The 24,099-nt window shown below is 37.7% G+C and overlaps 1 protein-coding gene across 7 annotated transcripts in view; it reads right to left on the reverse strand.

The window, feature by feature from the left end:
• Positions 1–629: 629 nt before the first annotated feature.
• The window catches only part of LOC131040226 (U11/U12 small nuclear ribonucleoprotein 59 kDa protein), a 147,544-nt gene continuing 124,074 nt past the window's right edge, over positions 630–24,099 (reverse strand). For all 7 annotated transcript variants that reach the window (XM_059207737.1, XM_059207736.1, XM_059207733.1 and 4 more), the window contains 3 exons: positions 1,568–1,953; positions 1,315–1,355; positions 630–1,197 (listed from right to left, as the gene is read on the reverse strand). In XM_059207737.1, the coding sequence (XP_059063720.1) occupies positions 1,068–1,197; positions 1,315–1,355; positions 1,568–1,953 (557 nt within the window). In that variant the 3' untranslated portion in view covers positions 630–1,067. The remainder of the gene's footprint in view (positions 1,198–1,314; positions 1,356–1,567; positions 1,954–24,099) is intronic.

Below are 24,099 nucleotides of genomic sequence, written 5' to 3' on the forward strand. Positions count from 1 at the left end.
ACTGGGTCTGTATTAGTTCACACATCAATCTACGAATTTGGCAATACAATGCCTTAGCCGATATTCGGTCCCTTTATCATTGATGTTGCCATCGAACTATGATGCCTGTCAACTATATATATCTTCGTTTAGACTTCTTCTATCTTTTCTGTTGATATGGATTCTTTATAAGTCGATAATATTCAAGTTTGCTGTTGAATGTCTTCATATTCAATTAGCCACCAATAATTATCATTGGGTCCAGGTAGTATCACGCCATTTGCTGTTGTTAGTATTTGTCTTTTGTTTGACAATCACTCGCTTTCAATGGCCAACGTATATGTGTCTAAGGTATTATATGTCAATTATGTTTATAATATATTATTAATTTATTTTATTTATATATTTCAAGAATATTATTAGTGATAAATATCAATAAATATTAATTAAATAATAATATTTAATAAATAAATAAATTTCAAATAATCATTCGTTGGTAATTATTATATCAATTAATAATAACGACTGCTTCATTTAGGATATATATAATACAATCATGGAGGGGACATGGCATCTGTGTCCTCATGCCATAAATGACTTGGTGGATATGGTCTGCAACAAACCCAAAATACCATATTGGAGCTGGCCAAAAATGGAAATGAAATTTTTTATTGTGTATCTTCAGAATCGAATAAAAGGTTTTATGAAATTTGAGGAAAGGAAAACAGTAGCAAGGGCTCAATTATTTTTCTTTCTTCTCATTCTGTTGTGACATTATTATAATATGTACAGACTGTCTTCATAAATAACAGAATTCAGTTGTAGTTTATACATTGTAGTATAGAACCAGTTAGAGCGCATGCATTCTCTTATATGGCTTCTAATTATATGCCTGGTATAAGAATACTCCATATTTAAAGCTGTGATAAAAAAGAGTCAATGAAAGAATTAGGTTCTACCAATTCTTGATGGCAAAAGATGCTAGGTATCTTGCCATGACCCAGGGACCAGATTGACAATTCAAAGGCATTCCTATGCAAAAGTTCTAACCATACACATGTTCATAAATCAGGATACTTTTTAAGTTTTTATCTATTTTCCCTTTTTCTTTTTCTGTGCTTTGCTTGGTTCTTTGTACTTCCTTCTTTCTTTACCAGGTATGAGGCCCAAACTTCATCTGCAGGAGGTGACGGCTGAACCCAGTGGGGAGGAATACGACTGCCATTCAGATAGGAAATCAATGTAATCATTACCAAAGAACATGCAAGACCTAAATTTGTATATCAAATTAAAATTTCCAGAGGACTGATAAAAGTATTAGGCAAATATACTTGCCTTCCTCCAGGCATAATAAAAGCATCCCACATTCTCCTGACCTGCATGACAAATGAATACTAAGAAATTAAGAATACATCCAACATGTTTCTAATTGTCACACAGTACTCAATTTTGTAAATAATATTTCTCCAAAAAAGAATTAACTCATGCAAAATTCATAAATTGCTCTCCAACAAAAGAACTGCTAAAAATAAGGACATTTCCTTGTGCAAAGACAAAGATTTGAGAGCAACTTGATTGACAAAATTACCTCAATAAGTGTGCCCAGGTCTGCATTGCTTCCATGGTAGTAATGATAGAACTCGGCAGGTAAATTGTGATGTGCATCATGCACCGAAATTTTGTTTCCTTTAAGTTCATGGTTTCTATCAGGTACTTTATCCGACTTGCCTGCTGCCGGTGGAAATTTATTAATAGCATTCTCTTCAGCTGTATCTCTCTTGTTAAGATAACTTAGGTCCTCTTTACAAGTCTCAGTTCCAACAGTTCCCACAGATTTTCGAGACTCCTCTGCATTAGCAATAGCATCTTTTGCAGCACGTGTATCAGCTGCAGCTGCAGCTTGTCGCTCCTCCTCTTCTACAGCTGCCCGGACACGTTCTAAAAATTTATTGTCTTCATCAGGAAGAAAATGACCTGCGCACAGGGCCAATTATCCAACAAAGTTCAGATTGGTACTGAAACTCAAACTAGTCAGAATGTTTGTAACGGGGAAAATATTAGATAAGGCTAACCAGATAAAAAATCATCTTGATCCTCTATATTCAACCTTGATAATAGCTTTTAGCCCCGACAATATATGAGCATCCTAACAGGAATATGCATAGACTTTGATAGAACTCTAAGCTCCAAAAATGGGTACCCAAATTTGTGTTGATGTGCTTTTCTCATATAATTCTTATTTTCAAGTATTTTCTGAGCTCTTGCAAGCGATAAAAGCAGAGAATGCAAATTCAAGATTAATCTAGTAGCCATTCCTAATAAATTTAACGCAGCTAATGGGCACCAGCAACAGAGAACCAAATCTAGAAGTCAATGGGAGTTTAGGACCAAGTGAAAACTCAGAGAACAGGCTGCAAAGACCCCATATAGCTTTACAGATCAAGTAGAAGAGACTAAGGATGCATCATGTTGCCAAAGGTAGAATTTTTAGAAAACCTATAATGTTCCACTACTTATGTTCCTGGTTCACTCAGAAAAATCAAAAAACCCCACATCTAGGTTTGCTTCACTCCCAGTCCAGGTTCATGATCCAGTTCAGGTGGGTGTGGAGAGATGTCTTTTAATTTCCTTTTTCTTTTTCTCTCTTTATTTTTTTTTCATTTTGCTTTTTCTTTGTACTTAAAATTTTGTTTGTCACCACATTTCGTGGAGAGAATAGAAAAAGACCCCCACATCACCGTTACTGTTATGAAGCTAATGACTATGAGCACAAAAATGATGGTGTTTTGGTGGTGGTGTTTTGTTAGTGCTGCTACTATTATAAGTTTGTATGCTGCTCCCACATTTTTGTTTCTTTTTCAATTTTGGAAATTTGTACAGCTGTTGGGAGGTTTTATGGCTTGTCTGTTTATGGAAAGCCTTGGAATATTACCTGCTGCCTCTCTCTGTAAAAAGAAATTACTGCTGGCTTGACATTTTTATAAGCAACACATGCTTTGCTTTTTAGTACCTTTAAGTGTCCACACAAAATGGGGTTACAGCTTTTAATATTGAGGTCAATTCGATCTTCTAAAACTATTATAGCTGTTTTGTTTATTATATGAATGTTATCTGGTTATTTCAAGTTAGTCTCGGTTTTTACTTTTTTGGCTAAAATATGTATATAGCTATTATTTTTTTAATGTTTTTTATACAGACATAACCAACTCCTAAAAATAAATTCTGTACCAGCTGGTAACATGGTCCACTAGCGAAGGAAAACTTTGCAGGCTGACTGACCAAAGGATGCCAGACTCATTGCCTCTAAAGTTCTAAACCCAGTCTAGACAGTTTACTGGAAGCTGAATTGGTCGAGAACTTGACATAAACAAGTGTACCCATAATAGACTGTGATCTCTCTATGTTGGCTCATTCTGGCTGAAGTATACTACAGTTCCAAACCTTTAAACTACAGAATACTGGTAGTTTCCAAATAAAAGGATTTGGGAACATTGTCACTTAAGGCTTCTACTGAATACATTGACACAAGTCTCAAACTACAAAAATGGGTAGTGAAATGGACTCCCAAGTAGGTTTAAGAGAATATGATATCAATTGCTAATCCTCTAAAGAAATTAGACTGGAAAGAGCCACTTTAGCTTTCTTGAAAACCATAACCCTTGTCCCTGAAATGGTTCATTATGTATTACAGATCATAAAAGCAGACCAAAGAAAGAATATAAATCCACTCCAGCAAAGAGGCTACAAAGGTCATATTATCCACGAGACGATAAAATTGCCTAACATCATCAAGAATACACTCATCTCAGCCCAGGTAGTCTCGACTGTCTTCCAACTCAAAAATTAGACAAAATGAGAGAGCAAGCATCCCTGCTCAACCCCCTCGTACTAAAAATATGGCTTGAAAACCCTTGGATCACATAAAAATGATCCACTTTTATCTCACAAATTCTAATAATAGAAGCCATAAAAAGTTTCAAAACTACAACGAAATGGAGTGACTCAAAAAGAAAACCTTGGAATAGAGCAGGTTTTCCTTAAAATGAGTTAAATCCACTAAACAGACAGTAGAGTAACTTATTTTTTACTTCCTCAATAATGACTTAGAGAGAAAAAATATGATCCACTATTTGACAATCTTTCAAGAACCTAACTTGAACTTCCCCTTCTACAATTGTTAGCTGAAAAACAATTGATAGTACAATTCCCCATCCAGAATGCCCCCAATCCAAAGGATCATGTACATATGAGAACACTTTCAGAATGGAACCATCCAGAAGACATTATCTGCAGATAGTTTTGCAGATTTGAACCATGATTTTTAGATTTAAGTGCTTTTGTTTGCAAAATAATTTCCTTTATCCAATGTTATAGCTTCTGTTATATCACAAGATCATTCAGAGACAGAAGTTCTAGACCTTAACCATAATGTTCTGATCTGAACCATCCTGGTGACATTTGCTACAGATTTTTCTCAGATTTGAGCACAATTTTTCAGATGTGAACCATCCTGTTGTGACGTTTTCACACATCGCCCCATTGCAAATGGGGACCCATGTTTTTTAGCTCGTTTTGTTCGTTTTCGCTTTGCTTTTTCTAGGGTTTTGTTAGTTTGTTAGTTGTCTGGATTTAGGGTCAAGCCTTAGGGTTTTAATTACCGTCTTTTCGGACCAGAATCCAGTCGGTTTTGGGAGCTTTTTGATTTTCCTTTTCTAGAATGCAAATTTTGAATGCAATGAATTCACCAGAATGGTCTAATTTTCAATTGGAATGTTGATGCAGAGCTTAAATTTGTCTAAGTGTTGAAGATGAAATGTGATTTTTTGTCCAATTGAATATTTTTGACCAAATTTTGACTTTTTTGAATTTTGATCCTAGGCATTTCAAATGATTTGTTTTCGCCTTGTGAAGTGATAAAATGTGTAAAATCATGATATTTTGGCCTGTAGGAGCAAAATCGCTCCTGTCCCTCAGTGAAGGACGGGAGCTCGTTTTCAAATATCTTACTATTCTTGCAGGGTCAAGATGAATTACGAATTGGAAGTGATGGAGAAAGGCGAGATCTTTCCATTGAATATAAATTGAAGATTTTTGGGACGTCCATAACAGTGTTAAATGCCTAGTTCGCTCCTGTCCCTCAGGAAGGGACCAGAGCGATTTTTGATATAATTGCTTTTCTTGCAAAGTTACAAATGATGTCGAGGCATGGACGAATAGAGTGAAGAAGGACGAGTCCGTTGAATATAAACTTGGAACCTGGCAAAGTGAGATGAAGGCCACAAGGGGAGGATCGCTCCTGTCCCTCTCCAAGGGACCAGGGCGATACAATGATGATAATACTCCCTATGCAAGTTCAAGGTCGTTCCTCCAAAGTTCAAGGCCGATCCAAGTCAAGACGAAGGGTGGCGAAGACATTTTAGGGCATTTCCATCAAGCGCAAGGTTGTAAAGGTCATCACATGGAAGGAATGTGCACTCTAAGACCCAGATCGCTCCTGTCCCTCTCCAAGGGACCAGAGCGATATTTCCATTAAGGCATCGATTTCAAAGGATAAGCAAATATTAAGTTACCAAGAGGACTTAAAGGACGTCATTTCACGCAATGAAGATAATTGCAAGTTGGTAAAAACAAGAACAAGCTCGCAATGATGAACTTCGCTCCTGTCCCTCAGGAAGGGACCAGAGCGATGTTAGATGCATTGGCCATTTCATGCAAAATTTACGTAAGGACAAGACGTTGCAATGTTTTATGGGGTCCATGCCGTGATAAAAGATGATATACAAGAGTTTTTGAACATAAAATGATCACCATTTTGAGCATGGAGGCTATATCGCTCCTGTCCCTCTCCAAGGGACCAGGGCGATTTGCTTTGGATTCCTTGTTTGTTTCAAGTTCAAGCTAAGTCAAGGCGTCCTAAGATTGTATATGGTCCAAGGCATCGTTTGAAGATAATTCGCAAGGGTTTTGAACGTCCAAACATCGCCAAATAATGTAAAGGCCTCACATCGCTCCTGTCCTTTGGACAAGGACCAAGGCGATATCATCAAAAGGCACGCATAGATCAAAGCCAGGCGAGGATAAGCAAGGTAAGGGACATCGTTGGGATGACGTTGCAAAGGAGATCGAAGTTTAAAGTCGCCAAGATCAAGGAAAAATCATGGATCGCTCCTGTCCCTCTCCAAGGGACAAGGGCGATGATCCCTTGGATGCGTCCAAACACATAATGAAGACAAATGGAATAAGCGCGAAAGGAATGAGCATAGACGTTATTCGCCTTACAATGGAAGTTCGAAGGTCAAAAGATACAAGATGAACGTGAAGACATGGAGATTGCTCCTGTCCCTCTCCAAGGGACAAGGGCGATGTTAGGCAAAACACATGATATTCTTTGAAAATCACGTTAAGACAAGGACGCACAAGGTTTTAAATGGCATTTGGAAGATGATACAAGGAAAGGATCGTACCAAAATGGAGAATTTCAAGCAAAAACCTTAGGATCGCTCCTATCCCTCTCCAAGGGACCAGGGCGATAATGGTCATGAGATGCACTTGCTCGCACAGGAATGAAATTCAAATTTGAAGGACCCAACAAACATCGCAAAATCAACATGGAGATGAAGGAGTTGAACGTTGAAAACGCAAGAATCATGCCAAAGATGGTGAATCGCTCCTGTCCCTCTCCAAGGGACCAGGGCGATGAGGTACGTCCACTTCATTTTCATTTTTTTTGGCGCCAAATAAACATTTCAAATTTTCCTTAAATGCCAAAATCGATAAATTTTGAAAATCCTATTAAATTAGCATTTAATATAGCATTGATCATTTATTAATTATTTTGCCTTTATTAAAAATCGTAATTTTACAAATTAAAAAACGTTGGCAAATAATTAATTAAGTTTTTTAATAAAAATTGAGTGGAGCGCTTGACATTTATTTGTTTATTTTACCAAAAGTCGGCCTTTTACTTTATTTTAAATTCGCTTTTAATTACAAAGTCGGCCTAGTAGTAATTAAGGTGTGAGCGCTATAAAGGGAGGGTGAAAGATTTCATTTTTACATCACCTTTTTATCATTCAAATGCGATCAAAGGGAGAAGTGCGAAGTTGTATTCAAAGGGGCGAATTTCATTTCAAAACAAAAGAAGGCACTAGTTTTATCCAAGGCGAAACATCTATCCAAAGGTGGTGCGAACTTAATCTCACTTGAGCGAACTTGCCAAGGACATATGAAGGGTGACGAAGTTGTCATTTTGAAGAAGAATCACGTTGATGACCATCTTACGTCAATTTTGCCTAGGCAAATTCTTCATTTTGCATTCTAGAGTTAGCTCTCTCGTGAGGTATGGCGATTTAATTGTTATTGCTTTATTCCTTCGTCGTCATATTTCAAATTTTGAAATTTTGATTCTTGAATTTCTCTTGGTTCAATCGTTGTATTTTAGGAAATGATGACTCTAGAGACTTATCATGAGGTTTCCTAAAATTTATCTCTCTTATTTATGTTATGTATTGCAAAATCATGTTACTAATTTTGAAATGTTGTGTAGGCGTCAAATGGAGGTCTCTTCAAGGAAAATCAAGCCGGATCAAGGACGGTCTTCGCCAGGACGATCAAGCCAAGACAAGGGCGACCTCTTCCAATCCAGCGTTCCAAGGCGAGGTACATCATCCTGCACATCAAGGACAAAAGGAGTTAGAACAAGAGTTAATTAAAGATAGCCTCTCAACGACATCAAATTGAATATCTAGCAAGCTTCAAGTGTCAGATGAGGTGGCATCCCAGTCATCACTCCTCCAGTCAGTGAAGTCCACCTCAGCATGTCCAGATTCAATGTACTTAACTCATGGAAGGTGGCACAAACTTCGATGTACCTACCCCGGCTATCCATTGGTCGATTTTTCTAGAAGGGACATGTGTCCAAGCAATACAATTTTATCATTGGTCAAGCATTAAATGTTATGTAATGGTTGTAACAAACCCTAATTAGGGTTTTCATTGTAAAATCTTGGCCATTGATCTTGAATTGATCTAAGCCATCAAATTGTATTGTGGGCACTATATAAGCCCAGGCATTTCATTTTGTAAAGGTTAATTTTAGATAGAAATAGAAATAGTTGAAAGTAGTTAGTAGATAGAGAGTAGAATAGGAGGACAAGGCAAGAAATTGTTGCCATTGATTGTAAACAAACTCCATTTTCATTGAAGTAATGGTGAAATATGTCGTTTTTCTTGCAATTTGCATGGTTTCTTGTTGAGTCTTCAATTTTAGATGGTAGATGATTAGATGAATGGAGGAAATGTGATTGATTAATGGTGGAATTCGTACATCCATACTACTAGCAGTTTGTTGATTGCAGACTTGCCTTGCGTAGTCAACTGGAATCGTTCAGCCTAAGCTCAATTTCAATTTGTCGCCTCTTCATTGATATGCATCAACTTGGATGGTATCTATGCCTGCGGTGATGATTTGAACATCATAAAGCTTCCCATAGAAGATCGCACTAGTCTTGTGTAGATGTTCCATTGATGTCAAAACAAGATCTAGTTAGAGTTTCATCAAAAATCAAGTCATTGCTCCTACATTCTTAGTATTAGGATTAGATCCTCTCTTCGCCCTTATCCTTTTTCCATTTTTTCCAAATCTAAGTTAGTAAGAGCCTGTGTCCAGCAAAGCAGATCGGAAGTTCAATGTAAGTCCCCTTGTGATTCCAGCAAATCACATCATACCACGAAGAGCTTATCCACATGTAGAGACCCTACCAAAAGGAACCTTGGAGTCATCCTAACTGATCCTTCATGCGAATCTTCAGCAGTTAGAGGCTTTATTCAAGAGAGGATAAGATACCCTTAGGTATTTTATTCTGTGTATGATGGTGTACAAAATACACGTCAACACATCCCAGTGACATTTCTCGCAGATGTTTTTGTGGGTCTAAGGCACAATTTGCAGTTGGGGAATTTTTCTAGAACAGACTGCACATTTGTAAGTTGTGACTTAACACACCTGGAGGCGTACCCCTTGGCCATAATTTCCAAATCCAGGCCAGCATCCAAAGCAAAAAAAATTACTAAAGTTGCTTATCCTCAGCCACTTGTCTGAAGAGAATATATTATAAAGACAAAATTAGGAAAGTGTAAAAATACTTCTTGTCATTATATGTGCAAAACCCAGAAATAAGTGGGGTTTGTTCTTTTTTATATCCTTTACTTGGAGCATGTAATCAGTGCAGATGGAATGAAGGTCAATTAGGAGAAGATTCAAGCCATTTACTGGTCACCACCGAAGACATTAACAAAGTTGAGGGGACTCTTCAACCTATGCAATTCTACAAGAGATTTGTGAAGGGGTACTCTAGGCTTGGTGCACCTCTTACAAGTATCACTAAGAAGGGATCTGTCAAATGGAAGGAGGCGGCTCAACGCACATTCGATAAACTTAATGAGGTGATGAGCACTTATCCTATTTTAGCATAATCTGATTTTTCTTAGCCTTTTGTTTGGGAGTGTGATACTTCAAGTGAGGGAATCGGAGCAGTAGTCACACAGAACAAGTACACCATTGCCTATGAGACCAAGAAGCTCCACGATGCAGTGAGATTGTATTCCATTTATGATAAGGAGATGCTTGTCAACATGCATGAGTTGGCAAAGTTTAAGCAATATTTGGTAGGTGTAATTCTTTTGTTAGAACAGACCATAACAGTTTGATATACTTCTTGGAGCAGCAGAACTTGAATGAGCGGCAACAGAAGTGGGTCAGCAAAATTTAGGCATATGACTTCAACATAAGTATGGGAAAGGGAAGAGAAATATTGTAGCGGATGCTCTTTCCAAGAAACCCACTATAAGCTCTTTGACAGAGATTTCAGCTGATTAGAAGCCTCACCTTTTAGTTGAATATTTCATAGATACTTTTGCATGCAAGTTGATGGATGGCAAGATTCAAGATGACAAGTAAAGGGTGGTAGATGAGGTCATTTACTACAAGGATAGAAACTATTTAGTGCCTGAGTAGAAGTTGGGGGAGAAAATTCTGACGACTATTCATGACACCCCCTTGCAGATATCCAAGTTATTTCAACACCTATCACTAGATCAAAGAGAGATTCTCATGGAAGGGTCCCAAGGATGATGTCTTGAATCATGTTCGTGAGGCTGTGACTTGTCAACAAAACAAGTTAGAGCATACTTTCCTGGTGGGCCTATTGCAACATTTATCCATCCTAAGCAAAATGTAATGCCCCAATGTTTACGCCATACTGTTTTGTGAGCGTTGGCCAGTTTTCATTTTTTACCAAAGGTTTCCAAGTGGGCTAGGAGAGTTCTAGCATTCTAGGAGAGCTCAATTTAGGGTTTTATTGGCATCTGGTGATGGTTTGGAGTTCAATTGGTGCTCGAGTTAGTGACAACACTCTTTGTAGCATTCTAAGTTTTATTGGGTTTGTTCTCCTCAGTCCTTGGATAACACTGCTATTTATAGTAAGTGCTTGTTTCAGCACCAGTCTTTTTGAGTTTTTATGGGTTTGTCCTCCTCAGTCCTTGGAGAACACTTATATTTATAATCATTGCTCATTTTGACACCACTCGTCATCCATCAACATCAATTATGTTTCAACATGATCGATTTTCATTTCCAATGTCTGGAGTATTTTGTAAGCTACTTGATAATATTTTAATATTTGCACTAAAGTAATAAAGTGGCATTTTATTGTTCACTTTAGTGTTTAAATACTAGTATAGATATCTAAATTACATCTGTTAACTATCTAAAAAAATGTCGAGAGATATCAATTGAAGCTATTTTATTTACCTTAAGATTATTTTATTTTACTTTAAATTATATTTACTACATACAACATTTAAATTTTATTATATCTGCATTATTTTCTTTTCCTAATATAATTTTTTTATTCTAATTTCTAAAAATTGATTATTTACATCTAATTTTTTATATTTAAATTTTAAACTTCTTATCATTATTTCCAAAAATCATCAAAAATAAAAATTTATTAAATATATTTTTTAACTGAATTAATTATTATTACTGTCTACTAATAATTTCAGAAAAAAATATTTGCTGTACATTTTAATAATGAAATGGTAGATTAATTTTTTTAAATATCTTTATATTAATATTAATATTTTGACATGTAAATGGAGAGTTTTTGTTAACACACATGCCATTACGCTCCATGTCTTGCTGTCATTGTAGAATGCCTCTCAGCCTTAATTAGAAAGTGTTTTTTTCATTCCCCCAGTTGGACACCTAGGAGATTTGGGGGACTTAAATTGTTTTAAAACATTATGGGGTCTTTTTCAAGGGAGATTAAAATATTTGAATTTTAAAATGCCCTAATTCCTTCCAAACTCTATAAATTGGAGTTTTGGCTCTTGTTTCTCTCATTTAGTGTTTGCACACTTGAGATGTCAGGATGAACAGAGGAGTTCTTCTAGAACTTGTTGAGGGCAAAAATCCTCTTCAATATTACTAATTTCAGTGGTGGAAGACCCACCCTAGCTGGTCTAGTATTTTCACTCAGGAAATACATTGGTTTTCACAAAGTTTTCATGATTCAAGATTCAAAAAAAATGATGATATACAAGGTAAATTGATTGTGAGTTTTTGGAGTGATTGTTGGTTTTGATTTTGTGCACTTTGGGTGTGTTCTTCCAAGAGTTTTTTGCAGTTGTTTCTGGCCTATCTGTACAGCCCCTTTGTGGATGTCAAATTCAAATTGCTATTGGATGACAAGATTGTAGCAAAGATTTACAACATCAAGCAAGGAAAGCATGAGAATGTACAAGCTTATAATCGTAGGCTCAAAGAATCGTTGTGAAGTTGGAGAACCAACTAACGAATGGACTGAAGAAACATTGATATATTGAAGGATTGATCCCTTCGCTACATAAGAAAATGCCAATGCCTACAATCAAGCAATGGACATTGAAAGTGAGGACAAGACATCCTCCCGAGCGAAGTGGAAAACGAATGATAACGAATGCACAAAAGATAGTTGCGACGGGGAATCAAAGATAGTTCAATCCCTACAACGAGACGTGATGAGAATGATGAAAGAGCTCAAAGCCAAGAACGAAAGTGTTGGCATTTTATGTTCTGGTGATGCTCCAATGAAGATTGGTAGTCTTTGATGATTGCAGATGCTTAGGAGTTGTCATTGATGGCAACTCACCCTGTTGATTTGATCCGGTAATCTCGAATATGTCTTTTGTGATCAGTTTGCCCGGTGAAGCTCATTGTACAGGTTTGAGAGCACTTTTCGGTTTCGGTGAAGCAGATTTCGGTTTTTGTGATCAAAGTTGATTGGTTAAATATCAGAAGCATGTTATCATGCAAATCTGTCCTCCGTTATTGATTCTATCACTTCTTTGAAGATCCGGTATCCGGTTGAGCAACAAAGCAGAGTATTCTTCATGTTTGATGATGTAGTGTGTGTCCGGACTGTTTAAGTTAATTCCGATGGTTGGAATTGTGTTTGGGAGTTATGTGAGACCTATAGGAAGTGTGTGATAATGTGTTCTAGGTCCGGTACATAGTTTTTGATAAGATTTAAGCCAACTTGCAACTACAAGTTTCATATTGCGTGTTATGCAATTTTTGGAAGCCAACCTATGGGAGATTAATCTTGCTAATCGTATATGTATAAGACCGATTTGGATGATGCATTAACGAGTATAGTGTGATGTGGTAGACCGTTTTGGAGCAATCAAGCGCAATTTCACGTGCGCATTTTGAGCTTGGTTGATCCGGTGAGCAGTTGCAAAGCAAAATAGGGCAACGGATCATTTTGTGCCTAACTGGAACTGATAATATTTAGCATAGTCAAATGCTATTTTCCAGTTCATCACTTATCGTAATTAGTTTGTGTTAATTTTAACACTTTCAGATTAACTAAGACTCAGAAAATCAGAATTTATTTACTAATTAGATTCATTAGATTAGAGATTTATAGTTTCAGATTTAACACAGCAAAGAAAAATAAAGAAATAGAGACAAGACACAATTACCCTGGGAAAACCTCCTAGGAGGAAAAACCCAGTCAGAAAAGATCCTCGGATCTAATTATGGATTATAGTTATGCAAACAATACAACACTTATCTCATGTGCTTTGTAGGTTCAGATTTTGTTGTCACTGGAGGTATGGTAGATCAAGGTGGCTGCCTTCAACATTTACTTGTTATTATGTGAAAGATGGATGCTGATGTTGCCTTAACCTAAATTGCAGACCTTTAAGGAGTTCACTGATTCCTTGTGATGGATTTCGCACCTCCTTCTAATGGCAGATGTATGTTGTTGTTGCTGTCATGATTTCGCACCTCCTATATATGTATGTTGTTGTAGCTGTCATGTATTTCGCACCACCTTCAATATGCAGATTGCTTTAAGTGCAAATCTCTTGTGATTCCTTGGAGTTCGCATTAGGCATGTAGGTTTTGCATGAAGAAGCAGATTGAATTGAATTGATAATGATAAGATCTTTCCTTTACTTATATGTGGAGAGAAACCCTTTTGTGTAGGTTGGCTTCCTTTAATTAATTAATTGTATTTGTTTTACTTTAAATGCCTTGAAGTAGGGTCAGCCCTATTAGCAACACGTTGAGTATTTTTAGGCTTGTGAGGCGCAATTTAAGGTTGTCGTGGGATAGGGCTCTGCCCTATACATTTGGGAAAAGGGCCCAACCCTTTAGGGTGGATTCCAATGTTGCCTAAGGCAATTGGAATCCGTCATTCCCTAATTAATATCAACACTCCCTCTTAATTAGGGAGGAGAACCATAACTATAATCTTCCATCTTGCACAAAAGCAAAGAATGGAATTACATAATATAATCTTCCAGCTTGCACACACGCATAAACTAGATCCACTTTACATTGCCCGTAGAGGGTGGAGAGGATCTTTTCTACCATCTTACATTGCCCGCAGAGGATGGTCAATAATTACTCTTCTCCCTGAGAAGATTACAATACCATCTTACATTGCCCACAGAGGATGGTTAACAATTACACTTCTCCCTGAGAAGATTACAACACCATCTTACATTGCCTGCAGAGGATGGTTAACAATTACACTTCTCCCTGAGAAGAATACAATACCATCTTACATTGCCCGCAGAGGATGGTTAATAATTATACTTTTCCTTGAGGAAATTACAATACCATCTTACATTGCCCGCAGAGGATGGTTAATATTTACACTTCCCTTTTAGAGGATTACAATACCACCTTACATTGCCCGCAGAGGGTGGTTTGATACAACATAATGAATTACTGAGATTGAGACTCCCTCACAATTAGGGATTCATTTTCCACAACACCAAGTATGTCCCTGAAGTACACAAACTTCACTTTGAATGGGGGCTTGGTGAAGATAACTGCAACCTGCTCATCAGTGCTAACGTACTTCAGCTGAATAGCACCTCTTTGCACCATATCCCAAATGAAATGATAATGGGTTTCCCCATGTTTTGACCTGTCATGAAACACTGGATTGACAATCATTTTGATACAACTCTGATTATCACAATGAATAACTGTAGGATCCCAAGGCTGACCAAACAGCCCAGCAAGAAGCTTACGAAGCCACACAGCTTCTCTAGAAGCTACACTTGCTGCAATATACTCAACTTCAGCAATACTCAATGCCACTGAGGATTGTTTTCTGCAAGCCCATGAGATCACTGCAGATCCCAAGCTAAAGCAAATACCAGAGGTACTTTTCCTGTCTTTGACACTTCCAGCCCAGTCTGCATCTGAATAACCTTCCAAGGTTATTGAAGTGTTAAGTGGATACTTCAACCCAAAACCAATTGTGCCTCGCAGGTACCTTAGGATGTGCTTGGCTGTGACAAGATGAACATGTTTGGGCATGCTCATAAACTGGCTGAGAGCATTCACAACAAAACATATGTCTGGTCTAGTGTTAACCAGATACATCAGTGATCCAATCAACTACCTGTACTCTGATGGATCTGTAAAATCAGAGTTAGCTGCAGAAACACTTAACTTCTTTAAGTTAGATTCCATAGGAGTAGACATAGGTTTACAATCCATCATTCTAAATCTTTTCAAAATGTCAATAGTATACTTTCCTTGACTTAGAAAAATTTCGTTAGATCTTTGCCATACTTCTAGACCTAGAAAATAATGCATTAGACCTAAGTCTTTCATTTCAAATTCTGAAGCTAGATCTTCCTTGCATCTAACAATAAGTTCATTTTTACTAGTAAGGAATAAGTCATCCACATATAGAACTAGAATTAGCATTTCATCATATTGACTAACTTAAAGTATATGTTAGAGTCAGCATCATTTTTATGAAAACTTAGACTTAACAAGTATTTATCAATTCTTTCATACCAAATACAGAGCTTTCTTCAACCTGCACACATGAGTTAATCTATCCTGGATCTCATAACCCTTAGGTTCTTCAATATAGACCTCTTCCTCAATGACACCATTAAGGAAGGCAGTCTTAACATCCATCTGATGTAGTTTCCAGCCTCTAGCAGCAACAATAGCTATTATTGTTCTAATAGAAGTATATCTAGCAACAGGAGCAAAAGTTTCTTCATAGTCTATGCCTTCCTTTTGTGAAAAACCACGAGCAACAAATCTAGCTTTATATTTTTCAATACTACCATCAGCATTATTTTTTATTTTAAATAACCATTTAGAGGAAACAACAGATTTACCTTTGGGTCTCGACACAATATCCCAAACATCATTCTTGATGATTGACTGATATTCTTCATCCATAGCAATCTTCCAGGCATGATGAGTCAAGGCTTCTTCAACATTGCAAGGTTCAGTTTCGATGAGATTGCACATCAATGTAACGTAGTTGGAGAAAACTTGTGGTCTCTTAGTTTCACAGAAGGTGCCACTGGGGGCAGCAAATCTTTCAGCTTCTTGAATGGTGTTTCTTACCCAAAGAGGCCTCTTTTTGGTAACGACAATGTCACTAGGAATATCAGTGGGATTCATGGGCTCTGGTGGATCATGATGTTCATCTTGAGGTGGAGGTTCACCCAGCTCCCTCTGAATCTTAGGGTTAGTATCAACATTCATATCTTGATTTTTATTAACACAATAACTTTTTGATTTCTTAAAAGCAATATTTTCTTCAAATGTAACATCCCTACTTACCTCAACATACCTTTGACCAGGGATATATATCTTGAATGCCTTGGAGGACTCACTGTAGCCGACTAGCATGCCTTTCTTTCTGGAGGGATCCAACTTGGATCGCTTTTCCTTGGGCACATGAATATAAACGGGACTTCCCAAAATTCTGAGGTGACTGATGTCTAGTTTGGATCTTGTGAAGGCTTCTTCAGGGGTCATGTTCTTTAGAACACAGTGAGGACATCTATTCTGGATATACACTGTTGTTCTAGAAGCCTCAGCCCATAGGAAGGTCTGCAAATCTTGATCGTGAATCATAGCCTTTGCAGCCTCAATAATAGTCCTATTCTTCCTTTTAGCAACACCATTTTGTTGAGGATTGTATGGAACACAAAACTCCCTCTTAATTCCTGACTAAACACAAAAGTAATGAAAGCTACCGGAGGTGTACTCACCTCCATTGTCAGATCTTAAACATTTAATTCTTTTACCAGAGGAGTTTTCAGTTAATGCTTTAAACTCTTTAAATTTACTTAAGACTTCATCAGATTCTTTAGATTTCAAGAAGTAGATCCAAGTTTTCCTAGAGAAATCATCTATGAAGATTACGTAATAAAGAAATACACTAGGAGATGCTATAGACATAGGACCACATAAATCAAAGTGAACAAGTTCTAGTTTGTCTTTAGCTCTATTTTCACTTTTATGAAATGGACTTTTAACATTTTTACCTATAGCACAACCTTTACAAGTGTTATCATGGATTTGACTGAGTTTAGGCATACCTTTGGCAAGCTTTTCAAGGGATGGAAGAGCTTGATAATGCAAGTGTCCAAGTCTTCTATGCCATAGCTCACAGGATTCAAGAACTTCATTAATAAGGGCTTGAATAGGGTTAGTAGAGAGCTTATAAAGACTATCATATCTATGACCAATTATATGAGCAAATTTAAAACTAGATTTCTTAGGCCACGCAAGAACTTTTCTCTCAGAAAATGCAATTTGATAACCTTTATCTTCTAGAGCAGAAATGAAAATTAGGTTTCTTTTAATTCCAGGAACAAACAAGATATCACTGAGGTGCAAGGAAATACTAGAGTCTAAATTTAAAGTAGAGCTAGAACCTCTTACCAAATAACGAGCGTCATCACCAATTACCACGTGAAGGCTGGTATCCTTTTCTACTAAGTCTGAAAGGTGATTACAGTAGCCTGTGATGTGTCTAGAGGCACCACTGTCAATCAACCATGTGTTACTATCTGAAGGAACATTGCTAGACAGAGCGGAGATGAATAAAAAGTCATTATTTTGATCTGAGACTTCATTTAGGTTGGCTTCACTTTGATTAGGGTTATTCTGACATTCTTTAGTATAGTGGCCAAATTTGTCACATCTAAAGCATCGGACACGTGAGGTATCTCTTGGTTTCTTCCAAGGGTGTTGGGAACTAAAAGGTCTGAATTCCCTATTTCTTTTTGGATAAGGTTTCTTCCAATTTCCCCCTTTCTTGCATTGAGCTGCAAGCATGAGATGATCATCTACATGGGAACTTTTGGTTTGCCCTCTTGTGATGAGGCGAGACTCTTTTTGGATGCAATCATTCTTAAGGCGATCAAGGGTAGGTAACTCAGTCCTGCCACTTATGGTTTGGATAAATGACTCCCACGAGTGAGGTAGACCATTTAGGGCAATCATGACAAGGTCTTTGTCTTCCATGTTATGACCAATTAAACCTAGTTGATTCTTTAGTTCTGAAATTCTCATAAAATAGGAAATAACAGAATCTTCTTTTGCCATTTTGATATTAAATAGTTGTTGTCCTAAAGTCATTGCCCTACTGAGATTGCTAACTTCATATGTACCTTGTAGATGGCTGAACATTTCCCTTGCAGTAGTAAATGAGGCAATAGAGGTGACTAGGTGGTCTTTGACTGAATCAATGAGAATCTTCCTGGCCTTGACAGCATCCTTTTTGAATTGTTTTAGCTCAGCTGCATCCGTAGGTTCAGTTAGCTCTTTCGCTTCTATGAATTGGAGAAGATCTTCTTCCTCTAGAGCCAACTTGATTCGAACCTTCCATGCAGTAAAATTGAGATTCCCATCAAGCCTATCTTCAACTTTCAACCCCATTGACCTGACCTATGAATGGGACAACAATCTGGAAATAAAGGAGTACTAAAATTCTAGAATCTGAAAGTTGATCTAGCCTAGAGTTCTGATACCATGTTAATTTTAACACTTTTAGATTAACTAAGACTCAAAAAATTAGAATTTATTTATTAATTAGATTCATTAGATTAGAGATTTATAATTTCAGATTTAACAATACAATTACCCTGGAAAAACCTCCTAGGAGGAAAAACCCAGCCAGAAAAAATCCTCAGATCTTATTATGGATTATAGTTATGCAAACAATACAACACTTATCTCATGTGCTTTGTAGGTTCAGATTTTGCTGTCATTGGAGGTATGGTAGATCAAGGTGGCTGCCTTCAACATTTACTTGCTATTATGTGAAAGATGGATGTTGATGTTGCCTTAACCTAAATTGCAGACCTTTAAGGAGTTCACTGATTCCTTGTGATGGAATTTGCACCTCCTTCTAATGGCAGATGTATGTTGTTGTTGTCATGATTTCGCACCTCCTATATATGTATGTTGTTGTAGTTGTCATGTATTTCGCACCACCTTCAATATACAGATTGCTTTAAGTGCAGATCTCTTGTGATTCCTTAGAGTTCGCATTAGGCATGTAGGTTTCGCATGAAGAAGCAGATTGAATTGAATTGATAATGATAAGATCTTTCCTTTACTTATATGTGGAGAGAAACCCTTTTGTGTAGGTTGGCTTCCTTTAATTAATTAATTGTATTTGTTTTACTTTAAATGCCTTGAAGTAGGGTCGGCCCTATTAGCAACACATTGAGTATTTTTAGGCTTGTGAGGCACAGTTTAAGGTTGTCGTGGGATAGGGCCTGCCCTATACGTTTGGGAAAAGGGCCCAGCCCTTTAGGGCGGATTCCAATGTTGCCTAAGGCAATTGGAATCTGCCATTCCCTAATTAATATCAACAGTTTGTAATCTCTTGCAAGGAAGTGAGCCTTCCTCCAAGGTTGTAGCCATGTTTTGTAACTTGAGTAGTGAACTCTAGGCAGTGTGCCTGAATGCAAGTGCATTCCCTTCATGTAATATTGTTATGCTACTGGCTATAGTGGAATAATATTGTGGGTTCAAATCCCACTGTGGTTTTTCCCATTTGGGTTTTGTTGATGTGTGTTTTAGGCACATAACATTACAGAATAAATTACCAAGATAATTCACCCTCTCTTGAACAAAATCACCTCAGATGCTAAGAATGAGATCAACTAAAATGATTCTAAGGTTTCTACATGTCAGGTCTTGACGAGTGGGTAGCTCAATGGTCGATGTGAATTGTTGTGTTCACTTGGGGACTTACGCAAATGTTTGGATTATTATGAATGATGCGGAATAGGTGTGCTGACAACTTAAGATTTATCAATATGGCTCTGGATTTACTTCTTACTAAAAAATGGGCAAAAGGAATAGGGTTCAGGAAATCTATTCTAAGCCTAGGAATGTAGGAAATGATGAATGTATCTAGTGGAATCAAACTAGGCAAGGTCTCACAATCAGGTATTGACACAAGCTTAGTGCAATCGTCTAAGGTATACTTAAAGATTTTTAGGCTATCACCATCAAACGTTGACACCATCCAAGTTGATGCTTGTCAAAGGACGCGTAATAGTTGAAGTTAAACTTACTTAAATTCCACTTGACCACACAAGGCGCACTTACCAGCAGCAAGAGGCTAGTGGTATGGATTAAAGATTCCACACAAATGAATTCAACAAATCTTTCACTCAATCTAACATACATGAAAATAAATTCTAAACTAAAATCTAATCTAACTTGGTGGAATTGAGAACCATGAATGCAAATACAACACTTGAAGAGCAAAATCACCAACAATTGAACAATGATTATGATTCAAATAGCTGCAGCGTGCACCAACAATTCTACAAAACTCTCCCTTACAAATGAGAGACAAGGAGGCATATATAGAGTCTCTTACAAAATGGATGGCCAAGATTGATCTAAGATCAACGGTCGAGATCATGCCAACAAAACCCTAGAATTGTCTTAATTAGGGTTTACATAAAAAATGGTGCTACCAACATATGGCCCAATAAAAAGATACCTAGTCATCAAATAGGGAATCTTCCCCTGCATCTCTCTCTCCTAGCATACTCCAAGAATCTAGCCAATACTGAATCTAACTCCTCCATGGAAATGCTAGGTAAGGTATCCTGTTATAAATCAATCACGTCCAGTGAATCCGAGCAAACATTTAAAGTGTTCTCCCATTCTGGCATGAGCTTCTGCGAACTATGAACATGAATCAAGAAAGAGACCAAGTCATCTATCTGACTCTTCTTCAAAGAGTCCAACAGGCAAAAATACATAAATTTCATCTTGTCTCTTAATTCGGCTAAGTGTAAACCACTAGCATCACTAACATCAACACCCAATAATTCCTCAATCGAGGCAAGGATCTTCATCTGAATGTCCTGAATCAATCCCTCCATCTCCAAACAACTCGACTGGGCGTTCTCATAAATTGATTTCTTCACGACTAATGAACAATACCAGCCATGGAAATCATATCTGTCTCGACTGTGCATAATTCTCTCGCTGACCAAGGTGGAACGAGGAAACCTTTTCAAAGCCTGGAGTCGTGGAATAGTTTTGTCTTGAATAGGCCAGAATTCTTCCCAGACTCCCTCCAAATACTGGATTCTGAATGCGAGTCTTGTTGTCCTATCATATGCATGGACAAACTGAGTAAAGAAATCATCTTCTTGCTTTCTTGTATTCTCAATCCACTTTTCCACCTCTGAAGAGTTTACCTCTCACTGCCTCATAGTATGAATGCATTCCATGGTCAACTACAATAGGGGAAATAAGGGTGGGATCTTCACGCCTTGTCCCTGCAATATACTCTCTAAGTCTAATATTCTCTTCTATGTACCTTTCTTTCTCCACAATCTGTTTGTCTAACCTTGCATCGATTGCCTTGAGGTTTTCACCAACCTCTCGAAATTCTTGCTTTTTGGATGTACGACCAAAGGCAACTGAAGTGATCTGGAAACCCATAGGAGTAGCAATGTTTATTGTCACACTTGCAATAGGAACAGCAATCCGCATTCCTGTCTCATCTCTAGCTATGTGTGACAAAATCTTCACTCTCTTGGGCTCTTTCTCCTTAGCACTCCTAGCTAGGTAGTCATCAATGTCGTCAATAGGATGTACCCCTATCATTTGTTTACTTTTCTCCATGCTTCTCATCAGCCAATCTGGAATAGCAGCCATCTCCATACCATCATCGAGACATATTTCTCGATCAAGTCCTCTCAATGCCGAGATAACATCATCATTATCATCAAGATTATTCCTAGTTAAATCATATATCTCGTTTCCCAAACTAACTTCCAAAAGGACAGTAGGGGATCCCGACTGATCATCATTCTCATTCGGAGGTGCAGATGTCGTTGTGGCATGGAAATCCTAAATATTCTCTGGTAGTATCACTTTGTTGGAACACTGTTGAGTCTCCTTGTTCTGCTCTGTAACTTCAATCACTTCGATTGATGAGACACTGAGAGGGGGTGAAGGAATGATAGGTGGAGGAATGATAGTCTTTTGTTTCTTCTTCACCCCCTCGATCTTCTTCCCTCTGGCCTTGACTTCTCTTGGCGTGTTCTTCCTTCTCTTGGGAGTTTGACTCTCTTCGTATGCATGAGTCTTGACATCACTGACAGTCCTCTGATCATCCTCGAAAATAGACTCTTCCGGCTTCATCCTTTCATAAGTGAAGGGAACACCCATATCAACTAACTTGTTCATCTGTATATCCACCCATGCATGGGAGAAATTCAAGACCTCTCTCATCAATATATTCAGGTCAATCTCTTCTGACTCTGACCAATTTGGCAATAAGATTTGCCTTCTTCATTTCATTCTCATACTGTGGATGCATATGATCTCTGTCATCTAATACTTGATCAGGAATGAGAAAAAGTCCACACTTCCTCATGAAAATCCACTGACATTCTGGACCACATTCTTCTCTTTACTGCTTGCTCGTCCATCAGGTTGGCCCAATAATCCTCCATGTCAACTTTGTGAATGAACTTCTCTCCCCTAATCCTTCCAACTTTCTTGTCTGGATCAAATCTTTCTCTTTTCTTGTATGTAGCAAATTGGTAGAATGCAAGCTCCTCACTCGTAGTGCTAGCGGCTATGCCAGGCTGGCAAACCTCTGATGTCTTCCCAACTGAAATAGGGAATGTCATGCGTGCCCTGTGTTTCTCTCTCTGAATAACATTGAACTCTAGAAGTTGTCTCAACACTTCCAACAAGATCATTTTGTCACTCGGATACCTAGGAAGTTTGTAGGGTTCAGATTGAAACCCATGAATTCTAAGGTATGTGAAAGTAGCAAACTGTATATACCACGATCCATATTTCTCTATTAACTTTGTTGCCTCCTTGGACAATCTTCTATGGATTCCGCCTTGCAGCATCCGTGTGATGTACATAGTGAATGCATCATTCACTCTCTTATAGTCTTCAATTCTATATATGCTCAGCTGGGGGTAGCATTCATGACTCCTGAATTGTCCTTGCCCATTCCCGACTTCACCTTTGCATATTAATCCTCTATATGAAACAAACCATGCAAGCAGGTATACCAAGTAAGAAGTCATGGCAAATAACTTGAACATTTCTCAACTGAAAATCCAGATTGTCACTTATTATCTTAGACCAATTTACTAATGTTCCTCTAAGACAATCCTGGATGAAGTAGAACATCCATCCATCGAATATTGCTACCTATGGCATCCCCATCACTTTGTTGAATAGGAATATCAAATCACTATACTCCTCTTTGAAGTCTACGCACATGAGTGTCTTGGGAGCCTTGGAATGATGAGACCTAGGCTCAATCATCCACTCTTTGTTTATCAAATTCTTGCATACACCCATCTTCATGTATCTTTCTTCATATTCATCCTTGGTCACATCCTTCATGTCTGTTCCGCGTGGAATTCCAAACACCTCTGTAATAGAATCCTCAGCAAGGTAGGCAATGACAATGCCCTTAGGAGTCTTATTCATTCTCGTGAGCGGATCGTAACATCGTGCACACTCCAAGATGAGCTCACTGCACTATATGGACTGTGTAAATCCAACGGCATGGAAAATGCCACTCTTCGTAATATTCGCATATACTAGGGAAGGAACTTGATCTCTGACTCCGAACATCCGCAGCTGCATCCGGTCAAAGTCTAGGAAATGCATGTTTGTATCTGTGATCTCCTTCCATCTCGATGAAATCTTAAGCTCCGGATAAAATCCAGTCTCCAACATCTTCAATAGTTCTTTCCTTTCCTTATATCCAAACTTCGACATCGCACCTGTACGAAGCTCGAAGTTACACTTAGGAAAATAAATAATGCTCTTAATAAAATTCCTGACTTTCTAAAGATTTTAGCTAATTAAAGCATGGAGTCAAGAAAATAATCCATACACTTGGTAAATTTTGACAATTAAGTTCAAAGTGTGACAACACTAAAGCATGGAAGTCTTCCATAAAATTCATTGATACCTCCTTATGCTTAAAAAATATGCAACCTAAAATGCAAAGGAGTCTACCGGATTAATGATGACTAAGGAAAGGTGTGAAAGATTGTGTTTTCACACAAAGTATGTCTGAAGACACCTTCCGCAGTCAACAATGGAGGTCAACAATTCTGAAGACAACCTGAAAATCAGATTTTTAAAACACGATGTAATCTTCAAATATATGCATAAACTCGATAAAAATCAGTTTTAAAGATGAAAACAATCATATTCAGAAATGTGTGGCTGGTAAAAATAAATTTCTAAGGACA

This window comes from Cryptomeria japonica, chromosome 7 (assembly GCF_030272615.1).
Source record: "Cryptomeria japonica chromosome 7, Sugi_1.0, whole genome shotgun sequence".
NCBI classification, from domain to species: Eukaryota; Viridiplantae; Streptophyta; class Pinopsida; order Cupressales; family Cupressaceae; genus Cryptomeria; species Cryptomeria japonica.